This window comes from Cynocephalus volans, chromosome 1, assembly GCF_027409185.1.
Source record: "Cynocephalus volans isolate mCynVol1 chromosome 1, mCynVol1.pri, whole genome shotgun sequence".
NCBI lineage: Eukaryota > Metazoa > Chordata > Mammalia > Dermoptera > Cynocephalidae > Cynocephalus > Cynocephalus volans.
The window spans coordinates 132,176,755-132,196,595 of record NC_084460.1 but is presented as its reverse complement, the minus strand read 5'-3'; the positions used below and the strand labels follow the sequence as shown (position 1 = coordinate 132,196,595).

The 19,841-nt window shown below is 35.6% G+C and overlaps 1 protein-coding gene across 1 annotated transcript; it reads right to left on the bottom strand.

The window, feature by feature from the left end:
• Positions 1–5,536: 5,536 nt before the first annotated feature.
• LOC134387181 (nucleolar and spindle-associated protein 1-like) lies at positions 5,537–7,196 on the bottom strand. The gene has a single exon (XM_063109553.1). It carries the CDS (start codon positions 7,188–7,190, stop codon positions 5,886–5,888), a length of 1,305 nt encoding a protein of 434 aa, XP_062965623.1. The 5' UTR covers positions 7,191–7,196; the 3' UTR covers positions 5,537–5,885.
• Between the last annotated feature and the right edge of the window lie 12,645 nt (positions 7,197–19,841).

Sequence of the window (19,841 nt, the reverse complement as noted above, 5' to 3'; positions counted from 1 at the left end):
AACTTAAATTACACAACAGTAAATAAACAAATAATCCAGTTAAAAAATGGGCAAAGAACCTGAACAGACATTTCTCGAAAGAAGATGTACATATATGGACAACAGGCACATAAAAAAGAATGCTCAATATCACTAATCATCAGGGAAATGCAAATTACAGCAACAATGAGATAACATCTCACTCCAGTTAGAATGGCTATTATCAACAAGACAAAAAATAACAAATGTGGAGAAAAATTAACTCTCCTACATTGCTGGTGGGAGTGTAAATTGGTACAGCCACTGTGAAAAACAGCACGAAGTTTCCTCAGAGAACTAAAAATAGATGTACCCTATGACCCAGTCATCTCACTACTGTGTGTGTGTGTGTGTGTGTGTGTGTGTATCTCCAAAGAAAATAAAATCAGTCTATCAAAAAGACACCTACACTCTCATGTTCATTGTGGGACTATTCACAATAGCCGAGAGATGGAATCAACCTAAATGTCCATTAACAAATGAATGCATTAAAAAAGTGTGGTACATATGCACAATGGAATACTAATCTGCTATTAAAAAATTGATATCCTATCATTTGCAGCAACATGGATGGAACTGAAAACCATCATGTTAAGTGAAGCAAGTCAGGCACAAAAAGACATTTACCACATGATATCACTCATATGTAGAATCTAAAAAAAAAAGTGGCTCTCACACAAGTAGAGAATAGAAAATGGTTACCAGAGGCCAGGGGGGGAGGGAGATGGGGAGAAGGAGAAGTGGTGGACTAACAGATATAAAACTATGCTATCTATCCTAAATGAATCATTGTATACTATATAGATGTATTGAAACAATGTACCATACCCCACAAATACATACAAATAACTGCTAAAACATTTTTTGGAAAAAAAATAAAGCATCATTAATTGGATTTGTTCTAGTAAATAAATTAAATTTTTTTATTGCAAATGACAGAATCCCAACTTTAGCTGGCTTCAGCAAAAAAGTTAAAGCCCCAGGTTTCTTATCTCTAAACTGGGATGGTAATTGGCACCTACTGCATGAGGATTTTGTAAGGATCCAATGAGATAAACCATGGAAAGCCAATGGCACACAGTCTGGTACATAGCAGGCATTCTGTAAAGGTTAGCTATTATCACCTGTGTACTCTAATGGATGGCCAATGATTTGGGAATGTTACAGAAAGTCAGTTTTTCTCATACATTTGCTTGCATGCCTCAAGGCCTTTTAATTAACAACATCTGCAAGAACCAAATTGTAGTTTCTCTCTTTGTTTATAGTTCAGTGATCTTGGATCATTTGAGAAAAACTTTGAACCCCTCAGAAAGATATTTGTTAAGCAAATTAATAAATTATTAACTACAACAATTTCCTAGCATTCTGGATATGATGCAGAGTTGTGGGACCTTTTTTTTTTCTTCTTTTATCCACTGGATGCGTTGTCTTCATTGTTCCTGATGATAAGCAAAGCAATTATGTTATTTTCCTATACTCCACTTGTAGGTGAGTTTTGATGAAATTTCCCCAACTTCTTTTTTTTTTTTTTAAGTGATCGGTAAGGGGGATCTTAACCCTTGACTTGGTGTGGTTAGCACCATGTTCTCCAAGTGAGCTAACCGGCCATCCCTATATGGGATCCGAACCTGCGGCCTTGGCGTTATCAGTACCGCACTCTCCCGAGTGAGCCACGGGCCGGCCCAAAATTTCCCCAACTTCTAAAATAAAATTCTATTGGTATTTTAATTGAAATGTATTCAATATTAAAAATTTAAGGGAAAGCTCTATTAAGTTTTGCTATTTAAAAGCATGGTTTGTCTTTCCATTTATTAATTCATTTTTTATGACTTAATAGAGGTTTTCTTTAAAATTGAGGTATACTTTATATACAATGAAATGCACGTTTCTTAAATCTTCTCTGCATTTTGACAATCCATACACTCATCTGCCCTATCAGCATTTTTCCATAAAATTCACTGTGATCCTTTCCAGTCAATTCTTCCACCCTCCCCTCCAAGGCAGTCACTTTTCTGATTTCTTTCTCCAAAGATTTATTTTCCCTTATTCTAGAACTTCATGTAAATGAAATTACAATCTTTTATGTCCGACATCTTTCACCCAGAAAAACGTTTTTGAGTTATATCAAATTATTGTATGTAGCAGCAGTCCATTTCTTTTTATTACTGAGGCATTGGCTATTATGAATAAAGCTGGTAAGAACATTCTTGTACAAATCCTTATGCAAGTGGAAATATTTTTTCATTAAGGTTGAGTAAATACCTAGGAGTGAAATCACTAAGCTATAGGATAGGTGTATATTTAACTTTATAAGAAAATGCTGAACTTTTTTCCAATGTAGTTGCTTATTGTACAATTGTACCAGCAACATATGAAAGTTCAAGTTGTTTCACAACCTCATCAACATTTGGTGTTATTAGTCTATTTAATTTGATCTATTTATCCATTACAGTGGATTTGTAGAGCTATTTCATTGTGGTATTAATATTGATTTCCATAGTGATTAATGATTTTTTTTTCTTTTTTTTTTGTATTTTTTTATGTGCTTATTGACTACAGGTTGAATATTCCTTATCTTGGAACCAGACGTGTTTTGGATTCCAGATTTTTTCAAATTTTGTAATATTTGCTAGATACTTTAATCAGTTAAACATCCCTAATCCAACAATCACAAATTCCAAATGCTCCAATGAACATTTCCTTTGTGTATCATGTTAGCACTAAAAAGTTTCAGATTTTGGAGTATTTCAGATTTCAGATTTTCAGATTAGGGATTCTCAGCTTGAATTTGTGTATCTTCTTTTGTGAAGTATCAGTTGCAGTCTGTTAGCATTTTTTAAATTGGGTTGTTTCTTGAGTAATCTGGATACAAATTATTTGTTGATGTATGTAATGCAAACATTTTTTCCAGTCTTTGACTTGCCTAAACATTTTCTTAATAGTGTCTTTTGATGAGCAGAAATATTAAATCTTTATGAAGTCTAGTTTATCACTTTTTAAAATAATTAATGCTTTGTCCTAAGAAAGCTTTGCCTATCCGAAGGTCATGAAAAAGTTTTATTTTAGAAGCTTCATAGTTTTAGCTTTTATTTTTAGGTCTACATCCATCTTGAATTACTTTTTTGTATGGTGTGAGGTAGGGATTGGATTAAATTTTTTCCATATTTATATCCAGTTTTCCAGCACCATTTGTTAAAAACATTCCTTTCTCTGTTGAACAGCTTTGATGCCTTCAGTAAAATATCAATTGTCAATAAATGTATGTCTACTTATGGTCTCTCTCTTCTGTTCCATTATCTATATCAAGGTTGCTCAATTGCAGTTTTGATTTTGGATTTGTCCATTGCTCCCTTAGATCTCTTGATTTTTGTTTTACATATTTTGAAGTTCAGTTATGAAATCATATACATTTAGAATTGTCATTTTTCTTGAGAAAACTTTTGCATTATTATAAAATGTCCTTTTTTATCTGTTTGATAAAACTCTTTGTCTTGAGTTCTACTTTCAATGATATTAATGTAGCCATTCCAGCTTTTTTATAACTAATGTGTGTGATATATATTTTTCTACCCTTTTACTTTTAACCTATTTATGTATTTTTATTTAATGTACATCTCTTGAAAGTGCATATAGTAGAGTCTTACTTTATCCCCAAGTCTGAAAATTTCTAACTATTAATTTAAATTTGTACTTCATTTACATTTAATAAAATTATTTATGTGGTTGGTTTTACATTTATTATCTTAATATTTGTTTTTTATTTTTCCATGTTTTTTCTGTCTTTCCTGACTTCTTTTCTACTGAATAATTATTGAATATTCTATTTTTATCTCCTGTATTGGCTTTTTCTGCTATCATTCTTTTCCTAAAAAAAAAAATTAATGATTGCTCCAGGGATTTTTAATTTGCATTCTTATCACAGTCTACTATAATGAGATAGTGTACTTCAATTTGCCACTCTCTTTTTTGGGGGGGGCTATTATTGCCATACATTTTACATATACATATTCTATAAAATCCACATTACATTATTATTTTTCTTTTAAATAGGCAATTATCTTTTTAAAAAATTAAAATAGGATTTCAAATGTCTGTTGTATGAGGGCACATCAGAAAGATCATGAAAAGATTTTATTTTTTAATTTCATTTTTCCATGAACTTTTGAAGTACCCTTGTATTTATCTACATATTTTTTATTCCTGGCACTTTTAACTCTATTGTGAGGAGCTGGATTTTTATCTGGTATTATTTTACTTTAGCCCAAAGAGTGTTTTTAAAATATTTTTCATCATGCATTTTTTTTTTTTTTTTGGTGACAAACTTTTTAGATTTTGTGTATTTAAATCTTCATTTTTAAAGAATATTTTCTCTGAATATAAAATTCTGGGCTGACTTTTTTTTCTTTCAGCACTCTAAAAATTCCCTTTCATTATTTTTTATGAGAAATAAGTAGCCATTTTTGTTGATTCCTTGTATATAACATGGCCTCTTTTTTTTCTAACTGCTTTCAAGATTTTCCCTTTATATTTGGTTTTCAGCAATTTAAATATGATATAAGTAAGTGTATTTTCTTCATGTTTGTGCTGCTTGGGGATTGGGAGATTGTGAGACTTATGGGTTGATTTTTTAAAAAATCAAATTTAAACCATTATTTTTTAAAATGTATGTTTTCTGTCCCAGCCTTACTCTCTTCTTCTTCTGAGACTACAATTACATGTGTGTTGGAACACTTGATATTGTCCCGGAGATCACTGAGGCTCTGATCTTTATTTTTAACTTTGTTTCTTTTTATACTCTTATTTGAATAGTTTCTATAATCCTGTTTTTAAGTTAACATATCTTTTCTACTGCAGTGTCCGAACAGCTGTTCATCCTATCTAGTGGACTTTTCATTTTTGATTTATTATTAAATTTTAGAATTTCTATTTAGTTCTTTTTTAGTAGCTTCTACTTTTCTGTGTATATTCTTAATTTACTCAATTTATTATCTATCTTTTCTCTTAAATCCTCAAATGTAAGCATATTTATAACATATTTGGTAAATAGATATATGGGATAGATAGACTGATAGATAGATAGATAGACAGACAGACAGACAGACAGACAGACAGACAGACAGACAGACTGCCTTAAAACCTTGGTCTCTGAGTTCAATCACTTTGGATCTATTTCTATTGCAATTATTGTACTTTTTTCTCCTGGCCGTGGTTCACATTTTTTGCTTCTTTGCCTGTTTAGTAATTAATTATTATTATTATTATTTTTTTTTTGAGCTGTAGAGCTTTGTTTTTAAGAATATAGTGACATGACAATTACATGAAGTAATGTGAACAAAGATGCATATAAGCATAAGCAAAACAAAACATTTCACATAGGTAAAACATGGATGCCATACCCAAATCATTTTTATTAAGATTACTAGATTCTCTAGAGGATGAAGAGGTGGCCTTTCTATCCTGGCTTACCCTATTCCTCTTATTCAAGTTCTACCAAAGCTTATGATATAACTAAGCTGCCATCAGGTAAATGCTATTTAGCCTAGAAGAGGGCTGCAGTTGTTAATATTAGAACCAGCACAGGGAACTTGACATTAAAAAATCTAGGTTAAAAACCTCTAAGATGGGTCTAATTAGAAAACTGAATTGTATAGGGACTTACGTAAAAACCATTTCAAATTATTTGTGAGCTTTAAGGTGATAATGTCTTTTCAGAGATGTGGCACACGAAGGAAGCAAGGATACTACACAGATCATGAACAAAGTCAACAGCAGAAAAAGATCTGATTGAAGTGGGGAAGACAGTATAAAAATATTTACAGAAGGAAAAAAGGTTCAGAATAAAGTATTTATAGGATGTTAAGAAATTATTAATCTTCAGCCATAATGAGGCACCTTCGAGCTCCCAAGACCTTTGCTTTCTTCTCCTTTTGTTCTTCCTTGTGTTTTTTCCGTTGCTCTTCCCTGGTCTGGAGATGAGGTTGTTTGTAAGTTTTCTTATGGAAACTAACTCTATTTACATGTTCATTCAGAGAATTATTTTCTTTAGATTGCCCCCATGGTTTCAGCTTTCCTTTGTGAGGCTCATAGTTGAGGGGACGAGATAAACTTGCTTTGAGATCAAATACTGGTTTCTTATTGGAGACTGGAGTTTGTGTTGCTGCAGTTGTCAACTTGAATGGGGAAATAACAGCAGCAGAATTCCCCTTGGTAGTCTTTAACTTGTGTGTCCTGAGCACAGCTTGGCCTTTTGGGGTACTTCCTGATATGGTCACATGTGGAGACTTTCTGGCTGGAGTCTTGGTCAGTGAACGCTTATGCTCATTATCTTTAGTAGCAGCTGAAAACCTGACACTTATTTTAGTTGCAGAGAGCGCAGAGCGCTTGACTGACCCCTTGAGACTCAGGGTGCTCTGCCTTGCAGGGCCGTGCGACCTGCCTTGTGTGTGCTGCTGGCTGATGGGAGTATAAGCCACGGAGAGTCTTCTTCTTAGAGGAACTGGAGTCACTACTCCTCCCTTATCGACAGCGTGCTTCTTCAGTTCATTAAACAAATTGTGTTCTTCAAAATGTTTCTTTTTTCTTTCAACATATTGATCAATGGACTCCATCTCCTTAAAACGAGCCTCATGAAACTTCTTAAAGTTTGGAGTAGTGGTTGCAATTCTTTTCTTTTTTCCAGGTTTGGAAAATCCATCTGTGTAGAGAGACTTCTTTTTTTTGGAGGGTACCTTTAAGTTTTTATTACCTAAATCATTTATTCCACTTTTTCCTGAGGAAACTGCACTCTCATCTTCTTGGCTCTCATCTGGAAGAGAAGGAACTGTTGTAGTTGTTCTGAGATCCTCGTTTTCCTGCTTTTCTTGATTCTGGGAGTCAGGGTTCCCATGGACTGCCTTGTGCCTTCTCCTCGTTTTGGTGACATGGCTAACCAGCTCTCTCTCAGCTTGTTCCTGGCTGCTAATCTGTATCTCATTCTCATCACAAGAGGATGCAGAAGTCTGACTTTCATTCTGATTCTCATTTTCTTTTCTTGCTTCGTGTTTAAGGTGGACTTTCAGGGCTTTTAACAACTTGTCTGCCCTCAGGTTAGCCCGAAGGCCCAGACTCTTGGCTAAGTTCTGCAGGTCACTGTACTTGAAGGAGTCCAGCTTCTCCAGGGAAGGGACCGTCATCGCGACCCGCAACACAGGTAATACGCAGAGGATCAGTTCACCAACCCAAGCAGCGCCGTTCAAAACTCTGGCACTACTCCGTAATTACTTATTTTGTATGTTCAAAATTGTCACTGTAACATTGTTTAGTATGACATTTTATTGTCTTCCACACAAGAATGTTGAATTTTGTTCAGGCAGGCAGTTAATTTACTGGTAGATCAGCTTCATACTTTTGAGGTTGGTTTTAAAATTTTGTTACCAAGGATAGCCCTTATTTTAGGGCTAGAATAGTCCTACTCCTAATCTCTGGTCTTCCTGAGCTCTCAATCGAATTTTGGGGGTATTCCACAAGCTGTTTTAATTAAGACTTGTCAGAACTACTGTGTCTCCCAACAGTGTGTGATTTCTAGAATATTTATTCAGCTTATAGCTCCCCAGGACCTAACTCTGGCCTGGTCTATGGAGTTACACTGCACAAGCTCACCTTAATATTCAATCACAGAGCTAAGGGAAACTTTATGTGAATTTCTGAAACTCCTTTTCTACATAGCTTCCTCTTCTTCCTTACCCTGCCTCACAAACAAATCCCTCAGTAGCTGCAGACTCTAACCCCTGACTACCATTCTCTGATTGGGTTCACCTTCCTGTGTGCAGACTTAAAAGAATCTCCAGGCAGAAAGCCAGGAAAACTGTGGGGCTCACTTCTTATGTTTCTCTTCCCTCCGGAATAGTAGGTATATGCTCTATTGACCAATACTTAAAAAACAATTACTTCATATATTTTGTTCAGTTATAATTTTTAATGTGCAAGGTCTAGTCTAGTACAAGTTTTTCTATCGTGAAAGGAGGCAGAAGTCCTTTTACTGAGCTTTTAAATATTTTTAGGTACATCCTACACATTTCTTAATATACATATATGTGGGCATTTTACTTATGTATTTGCTACTAGGAAGTGGGGAGGAGGGTGAATCAATACGGCAAAATAGAACTCTCCAGTGATTGCTCTCTCACTGAAACATCAATTTGAACAACTATCCATGCATGAAAATACCTTCACAAAAGCCTGGATAACCAGATGAGAGATTCCAGTACTTTGTTATACCATAATAATAAGAAAGGACACACTGAAGAGGGTAAGAAGGTCAGTTTTACATTACGTACATCACTGCTCCCCCAATCCCAGGCAGCACAGTTAGGAGAGAGAGATACTGTCTGCTTGGGGAAAAGAGAGAGAAGTAAACATAGGATCTTGCCTTGAATTCCAATACTGGGCCCATCACAGTAAAATCCAGCACCAGGAATCCCTCACAGCTCCTGATTCTAGGCTGGTACCTGCAGACTGGGCCTTTAGACCCACCCCATTTAACCATTGCACAAAGTATATAAACTTCAAAACATCATGCTGTACTCGATAAATACACATAATTTTATCTGTCAATCTTAAAATAATAATAACAATGAAAGCCTTAAAAAGGTGGATCTGTATTATATTTCGTTTTCTAACATTTTTACTTGTTTATGACAGAGACAGAAAAGTAGCCAACTATAAGGCAAATCTGGTCTGCTGATTTTTTTTCATTGGCTTGTACAATTTTTAAAAAATAATTTGCTTTTAATATTTAAGAATTAAGTGATTTCATATGGCAACTAGATTTATTTCTCTTAAAAAACTGGAAAGAGACAATAAAAATGTCTGTTACTACACAGCCATAGTCTCCTGGAGCTGTTAGGTGTCTGATGTGGACAAAGGAGGTGTTAATCAGTTTGCTACAGTTACTTTTCTGGTCTTCTCTACTCACTTTTACAATCGTCTTGGCCCCTTTAGAATTTGAGAAACTACTAAAAAATCTGCATGGTTCCTGCAGTGTAAAAATTAAGGGTTTTTGGTATATTTTATATTATATATTTGTCATCTTAAATTTTTCTAATAATTTTTAAAATTGATTTCTGTGGTTTACAAAGCTTGTCGGGTCCACCGCCAGCCAACCCGAACAGCCCTAGCCTCATTATCAGTCTCTCCCTTGCTGGGCCAGTGAATTGCCCGGATTCCTCTTTCCCTCTAGTCCCCTTTGGGAGGAGACGGGGAAGAGAGCCATGAAGAGAGGTGAGCACAGCCACCGGGCCCAACCAGCCGGTTAAAGGACACTCAGATGCGGCGGGGGTGGGGGGGGGGTGGAGGGGGGTGTCTGTCGAGCAGTTCAGTTTATTATCACACAAGCACTTGCTTTTAAAGGCAAATGGGGAAGGGAGGTTTTTTACATCCTCCAATCAGCTTAAAGGTTACGAGAGCATGCATCCTGTCTCAACGCCTAGCTCAGTGTTCACGAGCACCGAAGCGGTATTTCGCCAATAAGGGCTAAGGCAAGGTTCCCGCAGATACTCCCACCCTACTTCCTCCTGGAGCCGTCTTAGGCTGCCACATTAATACGCCCTTGTGGGCCCATAATGGCGCCGCTTGTAATGTCACTTAAGGTGGGGTTAGTTTTTAAGGCCTAACAAAAGCTTACAATTATATAATCTGTAACTAATTATAATGTTGCTTCTTTCTTTCCAGTATTTACAATTTGCTGCTAATCTAACTGCATTGGCTAGTGCTTTCAGAAAGATAAATACTCCTATTAAGTAATAGTGGTTTTATAATGGATGTCCTTATCTTCTTTTCCACATTACCGAGATTTTTCCTAATGTATGGCCAGTGCATTCATATAGTAAAACCTCCTGTTGGTAAAAATTCAATTATGTAAAATTTCTGAGAAGTTCTGTCTGCTTGGAGGACAGAAGACAATCACAAGTCTGCTACATTTAAATCAATGTTATCTCACAGTGTGTTGTCATGGAAATTCACTGTATTTTTAATCATAGTTGGAAAGGGTCCATCTATTCCACTTTTACTAAGATTTTTTTTTATCAGGAATGGACATTGATCTTTGTCAAAGTTCTTTGTAGGAACTCTTGAAGGAATTAAATGTTTTTTTCTCCTTAATCCACTACTGTATCTTATATGATAGATTTACAAATATTGAATCATCCTTTCATTCCTAGAATATGTTTCACTTTGTTCTAGTACATTATTCTTTAAATGTTCTATGGAGTCACATTCGAAAATATTTTATTTAAGTTTTTATTAATGATAAGAAAAGTGTACATGCTCTTTTTCCTTTTAATTTGTTTTGCTTCAGTAGTCAGATTTAGGAAATGGTTTTTAATAGAAAAATCATAAATTTGTGCTTATATTTCCACTTTAAAACTTGGATTTCAGGGTTTTTATTTAGCATCTTTAATTTCATCCTTGTGTTAATTTTTATTATACAGGTAAGGTTTATTTCTAAATATATTAACATATGTATATAAGTAGTATATATACTGTATTTTATATTACTCACATATTATTTCTAAGATAACTATATCAATAGTACTATGAAAAACTCAAAATGGAGATTAAAATGTCTTTATGGTTCTTTGTATTTTTATAATGTATCCCTACAGGGATGTATACTCAAAACAGTGTTTAAAGTCACTTGACATAATTATTCTATCTATCTGGCTATGCCATTAGCCTAATATGAAATTGTTTGTTTCAGTTTATTTTCCATTTCAGAGATTACTTTTTATTTATAAAGTATTGTTATTATTTAATTATGAAAATACTTTTTATAATTCCAAAGTCAAACTCTATACCAAGATAGATTCACTGAAGTCTCATTTCCACCCTTCATTATACCATGCTATTCTCTCCTCCCACCAAGAAATAGCCATTTATATAATAATCATAAATATACATGCACCCAACATTGGAGCACCCAGATATATAAAGCAACTGTTATTGGATCTAAGAGGAGAGATAGACCCCAACATGGTAATAGCTGGGGACTTTAACATGCTGCTCTCAGGATTGGACAGATCATCTAGACAAAGAATCAGCAAAGAATCATGCTATTGGATTTAAATAGCATCTTCGATCAAAAGGACCTTACAGACATATACAGAACATTTCATCCAACAATGACAGAATATACATTCTTCTCGTCAGCACATAGATCATTCTCCTGGATAGACCATATGTTAGATTAGGTCACAAATTAAGTCTCAAAAATTTAAAAAGATTGAAATCATATTGAGTGTATTTTCAGACCACAATGGAATAAAATTGGAAATGAACAACAAACAAAACTATGGAAACTATACAAATTCATAGAAATTAAACAACATGCTCCTGAATGTCCAGTGGGTCAAAGAAAAAATAAAGCAGGAAATCAAAAAATTCCTTGAGGGCCAGCCCCGTGGCTCACTCAGGAGAGTGCAGCGCTGAGAGTGCAGCGGCGCTCCCGCCACGGGTTCGGATCCTATATAGGGATGGCTGGTGCGCTCACTGGCTGAGCGGGACAACACCAAGCCAAGGGTTGCGATCCCCTTACTGGTCACAAAAAAAAAAAAAAAAAAGAAAAAAAAATAATAATAAAATAAATCCTTGAAACAAATGAAAACACAAGCACAACTTACCAAAACCTATGGGATACTGTAAAATCAGTTCTAAGAGGGAAGTTTATTGCAATAAATTCTTATATCAAAAGGAAAGAAAAACTTCAAATAAACAACCTAACATTAAATCTCAAAGAACTAGAAAAACAAGAACAGTCTAATCCCAAAATTAGTATACAGAAAGAAATAATTAAGATCAGAGAAGAATTAAATGAACTAGAGACCAAAAGAATGATACAAAAAATCAACAAAACAAAAGTTGTTTTTTGAGAAGATAAACAAAATAGATGAGCCATCAACTACACTAACTAAAAAAAGAGCAAAGACCCAAATAACAAAAATCAGAAATGAAAGAGGAGACATTATAAGCGATACCACAGAAATACAAAGAATCATTAGAGACTATTATGGACAACCATATGCCAACAAATTTGCAAACCTGGAGGAAATGGATCAATTTCTAGACACATACAAACTACCAAGACTGACCCCAGAAGACACAGAAAACCTGAATAGGCCAGTAACAAGCAACAAGATAGAAGCAGTAATCAGCAGTCTCCCAACAAACAAAAGCCCACGACTGGATTGCTTTACTGCTGAATTCTACCAAACCTTTACAGCGGAATTAATACTAATTCTCTTCAAACTATTCCAAAAAATTGAAACAGAGGCCATTCTCCTAAACTCATTCTATGAAACCAGCATAATCTTGATACCAAAACCAAAGATACAACATAAAAAAGAAAACTATGGGCAGCCTTATTTACAATAGCCAAGATATGGAACAAGCTAAATGTCCATCAATGTATGACTAGATAAGGAAAATGTGTATATATACACAATGGAATACTACTCAGCCGTAAAAAAGAATGAAATTCTGCCATTTGCAACAACATGGATGAGCTTGGAGAAAATTATGTTATGTGAAATGATCCAGGTACAGAAAGGGAAATACCACATCCTCACTCATAAATGGGAACAAAGAGAGAGAGAGGGAGAAAAACAGAAAGAGAAAGGAGAGAAAGAAAAAGAGGGTGAGACAGAGAACCAGAGAGACAGAGAGAGAAAGGGAAAGAAAGAAAGAAAAAGAAAGAAAGGAGAAAGAAAGAAAGGGAAAAAGAGAGAAAAGAAATAGAAAGAAAAGAGTGAGACACAGAACCAGAGAGACAGAAAGAGAGAGAAAGAGAGACAGACAGAAAGAAAGAAACAGAGGAAGGAAGGAAGGAAGAAGGAAGAAGGCAGGAAGGCAGGAAGGAAGGAAGGAAGGAAGGAAGGAAGAAATACAGACCATGACGAAATGCTGAACTTTCAGGAGAGAACAGACCTACAGTTATGAGAGGTGGGAAAGGGGGAGAGGAAGGCAGATTAGGGAATTATTGGGTAAGAGACACAAAGAATAATTATGATTTGTAATGATGAACATGCTAATAATATTGGTTTGGTCACCATATCTTGTACATAAATACTGATTGTCAACTCTGTACCCCATAAACATGTATAATCAATTATGTTTCAATTCAAAAAATAAATTAAAAAAAAACTTAAAAAACAGGTACCCACCTAAAAACTCTATTTTTGTTTTTTGAACTAAGTATATATATGTGTATATGTATATGTATACATATAAATTTATATATGTCTATGCATATGTGTTTTTGTGTGTGTATGTGTATAGGTATGTCATATCTACTACTAATACCATTTTTTGAGGTTTCTGTGATGCACTCAAGATACTGACAATGCAAAATAGGGAGTGTATTTCACAAAAAAAAAATAGTGTGAATTTGAAGTTTATTCTGGCTTTCTGTAGAATCATACAGCACAAGGTCAGCATATTTTAAAGAACTGTCAGCTAAAAAAAAAGTTAAACTAGGACATTTTGCATAATACGTGGGTTTTAGCAGATTGTATACTCTCTGACTTTCCCCAGGTCACCAGTGTGTATTTTTAGTTCATGAGTAATAGGACTTACCCTTACCTGAAATTTTGGTTCAATGGTTTTATTCCTGAGCCTTGAGCCCCTCCTTCCTTTTTTGGTTTTGTCACTGTTCTTTTATTGGTTTTTCCAACATATTGTTGCTTCTTGAGAGGGGAGGTGGGGAACTGTGATGAGAAATATCAGGTCTGCCTGAGCCGCATATCTCCTCCAATCACTGTTGTTAGCAACCTCTAGATTCTCTAATTCCTTAGCACCCTTCTCCAGAAAAGTCTGCTTACTTGTTTTTTCATCTTTAGATTTAAACCCACCCCAATCTGGAATCAGGTCTGAGTAGGAATTAGAGACTCCTGCACTCTGCAATTGCTCAGAATCCAGCTCCATCCATGCTGCTGGACTCTCTTCTAGTTTCCTATACATACCGCTTGAATAATCCCTGGTCACTGTTATTTGGGTTATTGACCTCCTGATTATAGCCTGCCCATTTTTGTCTTCTTTTATACTTACTTATCCTGTGACCATTTTATCTTCTGTCCTTACCATCAGCATGTGCACTGTCCTCTTCAATGAAGTGCCAAATCCTTGCCTAGTACCAATTCCTTCCTTCTACTGATGGCCTGGCTCTAATAACTGGACAACTGCAAACATAACCACCATTATATGGGGCTTAATCAAACACTACTGAGCCAGCTTTCACAGACAGAGCTAAGACATCAAATAGCCTTTTTGTGCATACTGCAGAATTCAGAACAACCTCAAATCCTCCTCCATTGTTCCTCGAGTTGGAATTGTGATGGGAATATGGGTTCTGAATCATATTGCTAGGTTGGAATTAAGTCTCTATCACTTATTAGTGATGTGACCTTAGGCAGATTTCTTGACCATTGTGTGCCTCAGTCTCCTGATAGTAGAACGAGCACATAACCACCTACTTCACAAATTGATTGTGAGAATTAAACAAGTCATGCACATTTGGCACATAGACAAGTAATAAATATATGGTAGAATTCTGATATTATAAACATTATTTCATTATTGTCAAGGGGTCATTAAGAATCATAAGAGGTAAAATATTATGGAGTGCTTATTAACACATGGTTGTGAGACAGAAAGCCCTAAGGTGTAGGTCTCAATTTAATAAAGTAGTGAGTAAACCTATGGACCCACTCCACTATTACTTGGATTACTTCCTTGGACTAGATTCACTACAGTATTATTTAATTTGCACTTCTTAGCATTTTTTTAAAAGATGCATGCTAAACATTAGTATCATTCAAATAAACTTCAAGATCATACATGGTCCAATCTCTATTCAGCATATCATTCAAAGAACATACAAATTTCCAAAAGTTTGAAGAACAATGCAATCTGTGGTTGTCAAGCTTGGAGCTATCATTTTAAATCATTTTAAGGTAGCTCATGAATGGTAAATAAGAACGTTTGAGGTTTCCAACTGCTCTTTATTTGGTTATTACCTCATAGAGTCTGCTAAAATTCTAGTCAATCCTGCTTCTCCTTTTATTTAACCCCAAATAAAATTATTTATCAATTGCTAAACATTTACTAAGACTTGGATTAGTTTTAATGATATTGTCTAAAATAAAAATAAAATTTATGAATATATCAGCAGGTTAGTTATGCATATCTTTCATAACCAAGAAGCTTAAAGATAGCTGCAAAAGTTCTCTCACAATGTATAAAATGTTTTGTATAGTATATAGAAAAGCACTTTGTGACCACCTACACTCTATTTAAATGACAGTTACAACGAAGGTTGGTCTCATATCCTGTCACTCCTTTCATATAACTTCCACTACAGCCACTGGATTTCTGGCCATTGTGAGAACGTGCCACGCTCTTCTGAATGCCTCTCCTCTTATCCTAGAATCCCCCCCCTTTTTCCTGGCTCTAAGAGAAAGCACAAATGATATTTCTTTGATTTTCTGAAAGAAGTAGTTGCTTCCTCTTTTTATTTCATTCGGATCAGTAATTTAACATGCAATTTAACATAGAAACTATGTTTCCAAGTTAGGAAGAAATCATCCTTTTGCTTTCCTCACATTCTTACCTTAGCTATGAAATAGGCTCCTCCTATGATCTGCTCTTTTGCAGGCTTCTCCTTATGGAAAGAGGATTGACTTAATTCACTGGTGAGATGGGCAGAGCCTCTCACTTTTTTAGCCACACTAACCTTGGGCAGGAGCCCTTACCATTTTCTCACCTGCTGTTTTTACTTTCTGTGCTGGGTGGTGAGGCCCTTCCTGTTCCTGCTTAAAATAGAACTTTCCAAATTAGTCAGTCGTATAAATGTGACTTGCCTTACTACTACAGCTGACTGAGGGTGGGGAGAGATGGGTTTATAAAGGCTAAATGGATCGCAAGATTCGCACATGTCAAAGAGCATTCGAATCATGAGGATCTTGTTAAAATGCAGATTCTCATTTAGTATTAAAGCCTGAGCATGTATCTCACAAACAAGCTCCCAGGAGATTCCCATACTGCTGATTTGAGGGCCATCCTTTGAGTAGCAAGAGAGTAGAAGACTCACTTCACAAACCCAACAGTTCATTAGTTAAACATCATTTAATTCTAATTTGTGCCAAACATTAGACTAAGAAACTAAAGAGGAATGGAACATAAATCCTCATCCATAAGAAGCCCACAGTCTAATGTGGCAGCAAATATAATAACAAATGAGTGCCACAATCATCCTGAGAATGAGAAGACAAGCCACAGACAGAGAGAAAATATTTACAAAAGACATATTTGATAAAGGATTGTTATCCAAATTATATAAAGAACTCTTAAAATTCAACAACAGGGAAACGAACAACCCAATTAAAAAATGGGCAAAAGATCTGAACAGACACCTAACTGCAAAAGATAAACAGATGGAAAATAAGCACATGAAAAGACTATCAACATCATATGTCATTGGGCAATTGCAAATTATTTTTATTAGTGTATTCATTACTACAAATCATGCTAATTTGTTATGCCTTTTATCCAGTCTCTCCCCTTCCCCTCCCCGTCTAATAACCATAAATTTGTTCTCTCCTTCTTAACTATTTCTCTGTTGATTTGTTGCCTAGATGATCTGTCCAGTGCTGAGAGAGTTGTGTTCAGGTCCCTGCATTATCATATAGCAGGTGCTTCTTCTATCACTCTGGAGTATGCTTTGTGGAGAGAAAGGTCCTCTTTTTTTTTTTTGGTCTCTGCTGATGACTCTCCTTGTGTCAATGCACTTGAGTGTCTGGTGGGTTATCTGCACAGTGGCTGTGACTACTGCTGTAGTGACTAGCTGCTTTTGTGGTAGCTGTGACAATTGCAGTGGCTATGGTGGGCTATCTGCATGGAAGTGGTGTTTGTGGTGTGCTCCTTACCTGGTTGTGGCTGGGCTCCACTTCCCCAGGCCCCGTGCTTCAGGACCCTGGTGGGGCCCTGTGGCAGCGGTGGCTTGCCTGATTGTGGCTGGGCTTGGCTTTGGCTTGCTCCATGCTTCCGGACTCTGATGGGGCACTGTGATGGCCTGATTTGGTTTTTTTTTTTTTTTTTCTGTTTTCTTTCAGTTCTGTGTTGGATTATTTGCTATTCCCACCACTTAAACTCTGCATTGGAACTAATTTGTTGTTCTTTACTTAATTCTAAAATGGTGGAACTTCCTATGGGGACCAGCACTTGAGACCTGTGGTTGAGCTAAATCGCTGCTTTGCTGCTGATTCCCTGGGGCAGGAATTGCATATTAAAACAACAATGAGATAATGACTACACACTTAAACATACTCTTATCATACAATGTAGCAATCATCTTCCTTGGTATTTAACCAAATGAATTGAAAACTTATGTCCACACAAAAACTTGCACATAGATGTTTACAGCAGCTTATTCATAATTGCGAAGACTTGGAAGCAACCAAGATGTACTACAGTAAGTGAGTAGATAAATACACTGTGGTACATCCACACAGTGGAATATTATTGAGCACTGAAAAGAAATGAGCTATCAAGTCACACACACAAAAAAACAACACGGAGGAAAATTAAGTGCATATTACTAAGTGAAAGAAGCCAATCTGAACAGGCTATATGGGGTGTGACTCTGGCTATATGACATTATGAAAAAGGCAAAACTATGGACACAATAAACAGATTAGTTGTTGCCAGGGGTTGGGGGGAGTGAAGGATGAATAGGTGGAGCACGAGGATTTTTAGGGAAGTAAAATTATTTTGTAAATCCCTATAATGGTGGATACTTGTTATTATACATGTCAAAATCCATAGAATCACAACACCAAGAGTAAACTCTAATGTAAACTATGGACTTCTGTTTGATAATGACATGTCTATAGTAATTCGTCGATAGTAACAAATGTACTGCTGTAGTGCAGGATGCTGATGATGGAGGCTGTGGGTGTGTGGGGGAGGGAGTACATGGGAACTCTGTGCCTTCCACTTAGCTTTGCTGACTGCTGTGGGGAAAAAAAAACGTGTGTGTGTGTGTGTGTGTGTGTGTGTGTGTGTGTGTGTGTGTGTGTATGAAAAAAGTCAGGCCAGAGAATCTATTCTTGGGACTAGAAAGTCTTGATTGGTGCACAAAACTGATTAAATAAACCACATATACTAAACATAGTCTCTACTTCCAGGTTTCTCAAATTGTGGACACTGTCAAATTTTATCAAAATCATCTAGAATGTCTTTTAGAGGTGAAGATTATAGAGCCATATTCTAGACCTCCTGAATAAGAATTTCTCAGCTCTGGGAGCTGGTAATCTGCAGTTTAGCGAGTTACTCAGGTTATTTTTATGAGCCATAGTGTTTGAGAATCACTCTTCTATCTTACGTCCACACATTTTCTTAGTACAAAAGCAAATACCAATTTGATTTCAAATAAGTTTTAATAACTTTATATTCTTATTGGGAACAATCAACAAGCATTAAATTTGTGAAAAATTATTAAATTATCTATATTCTTTTTTTCAAACCACCTATAAATTAATAAAATAAGCCAAGTAAACAATACTGAAATAGATTTATTTGGGAAAAATACACACATATATATATATATATATGATACCTTTATTAAAGAGGAATAAAAACATAAATGATTTGTGATTTTGGCAAGGATGGTACAAACATAAGAATAAATCATTGGTAGAGGTGAAATCATTATCAACATTATCTTTACTGTAAGTCATGCTAAGAATATAGTAAACAACAATAGAAATATTTTGTTTTTTAAATTAAAGAGAATTGTGAAGAAAATGTTCAATGTTATATGTTTATCTGATAAGAGGACAGCTAAATGTATTTTCCCCACACTTCCTGTATCTATTTTTAAGAATACCACATGCAGCTATTCTAATACGTCTTTTTTGCATAAGTTGCCCACAAATGCAGCTTGGCTGGAAGAGCCTACCTAGAACTTGTTGCTTAAAATTCGAGCTGTAATGATATCATACTGGTTAGATAACGGTAGATAACAGTGATGAATACCTGCAGCTCCAAATCTAAGGAGCTCAAACCCAACACCAGTGTTACATAAGAAAAGCTCCACCACAAAACCTCAGTTTTGTCTCTTTGTGTGTGTGCTCTTCTCACACTCTCATTCCCATAATTTCACACATTACTTTTCTAATGACCCAGTTACTCTAGTATTTTGAGCTTCATAAGCAAACTAAAAATGCAATGTCAGTTTGATCAGTTTCTCTTGTACCATTTCTGTAGGTCACCTACCCCTTCTATACGCTCACACACACACATGCGCACACGCACGCACAGGCCACATTCATTGTGAAGCAGCTCATGTATCTGTTCAAGTTCTCGTTTTGTATGAGGACTACTGTTATGTAGTAGCAGCACCTGAGAATCCTAATAGCCTCAAACTATTGAATGCAGTTGTAGACTATTTTTGAAATAATTAGACTCAAGTACTCTGGAAATTCAGAAAATGTGAAACTATCTTTTTATGCTTTTAAGTGGCTGCAACCTCGGTTTTTAAAAAATGATTATCAAACTGTAATACATCACTACATATAATTTGCCCTGATTCCTTAGTGAAGAGAACAGCAAGATACAGATGTGGTGAGTGAAATACTCATCAAGTAAATATTCAGAACTCTTCTCCATTCCATTAATCGTGCTTTTCATGTGCTATCAAGTCAAGCATGAAGTAGTTTAAGCCATCAGTCTTCACTTGCCTGATAACACCAATTCCCACTAATTTTTAATTTTGTTCAGATGCCCACAAATGTATT

What these genes read in the sequence shown, in the direction of transcription:
- LOC134387181 (XM_063109553.1), bottom strand. Translation starts at nt 7,190, where the DNA reads ATGACGGTCCCTTCCCTGGAGAAGCTGGACTCCTTCAAGTACAGTGAC.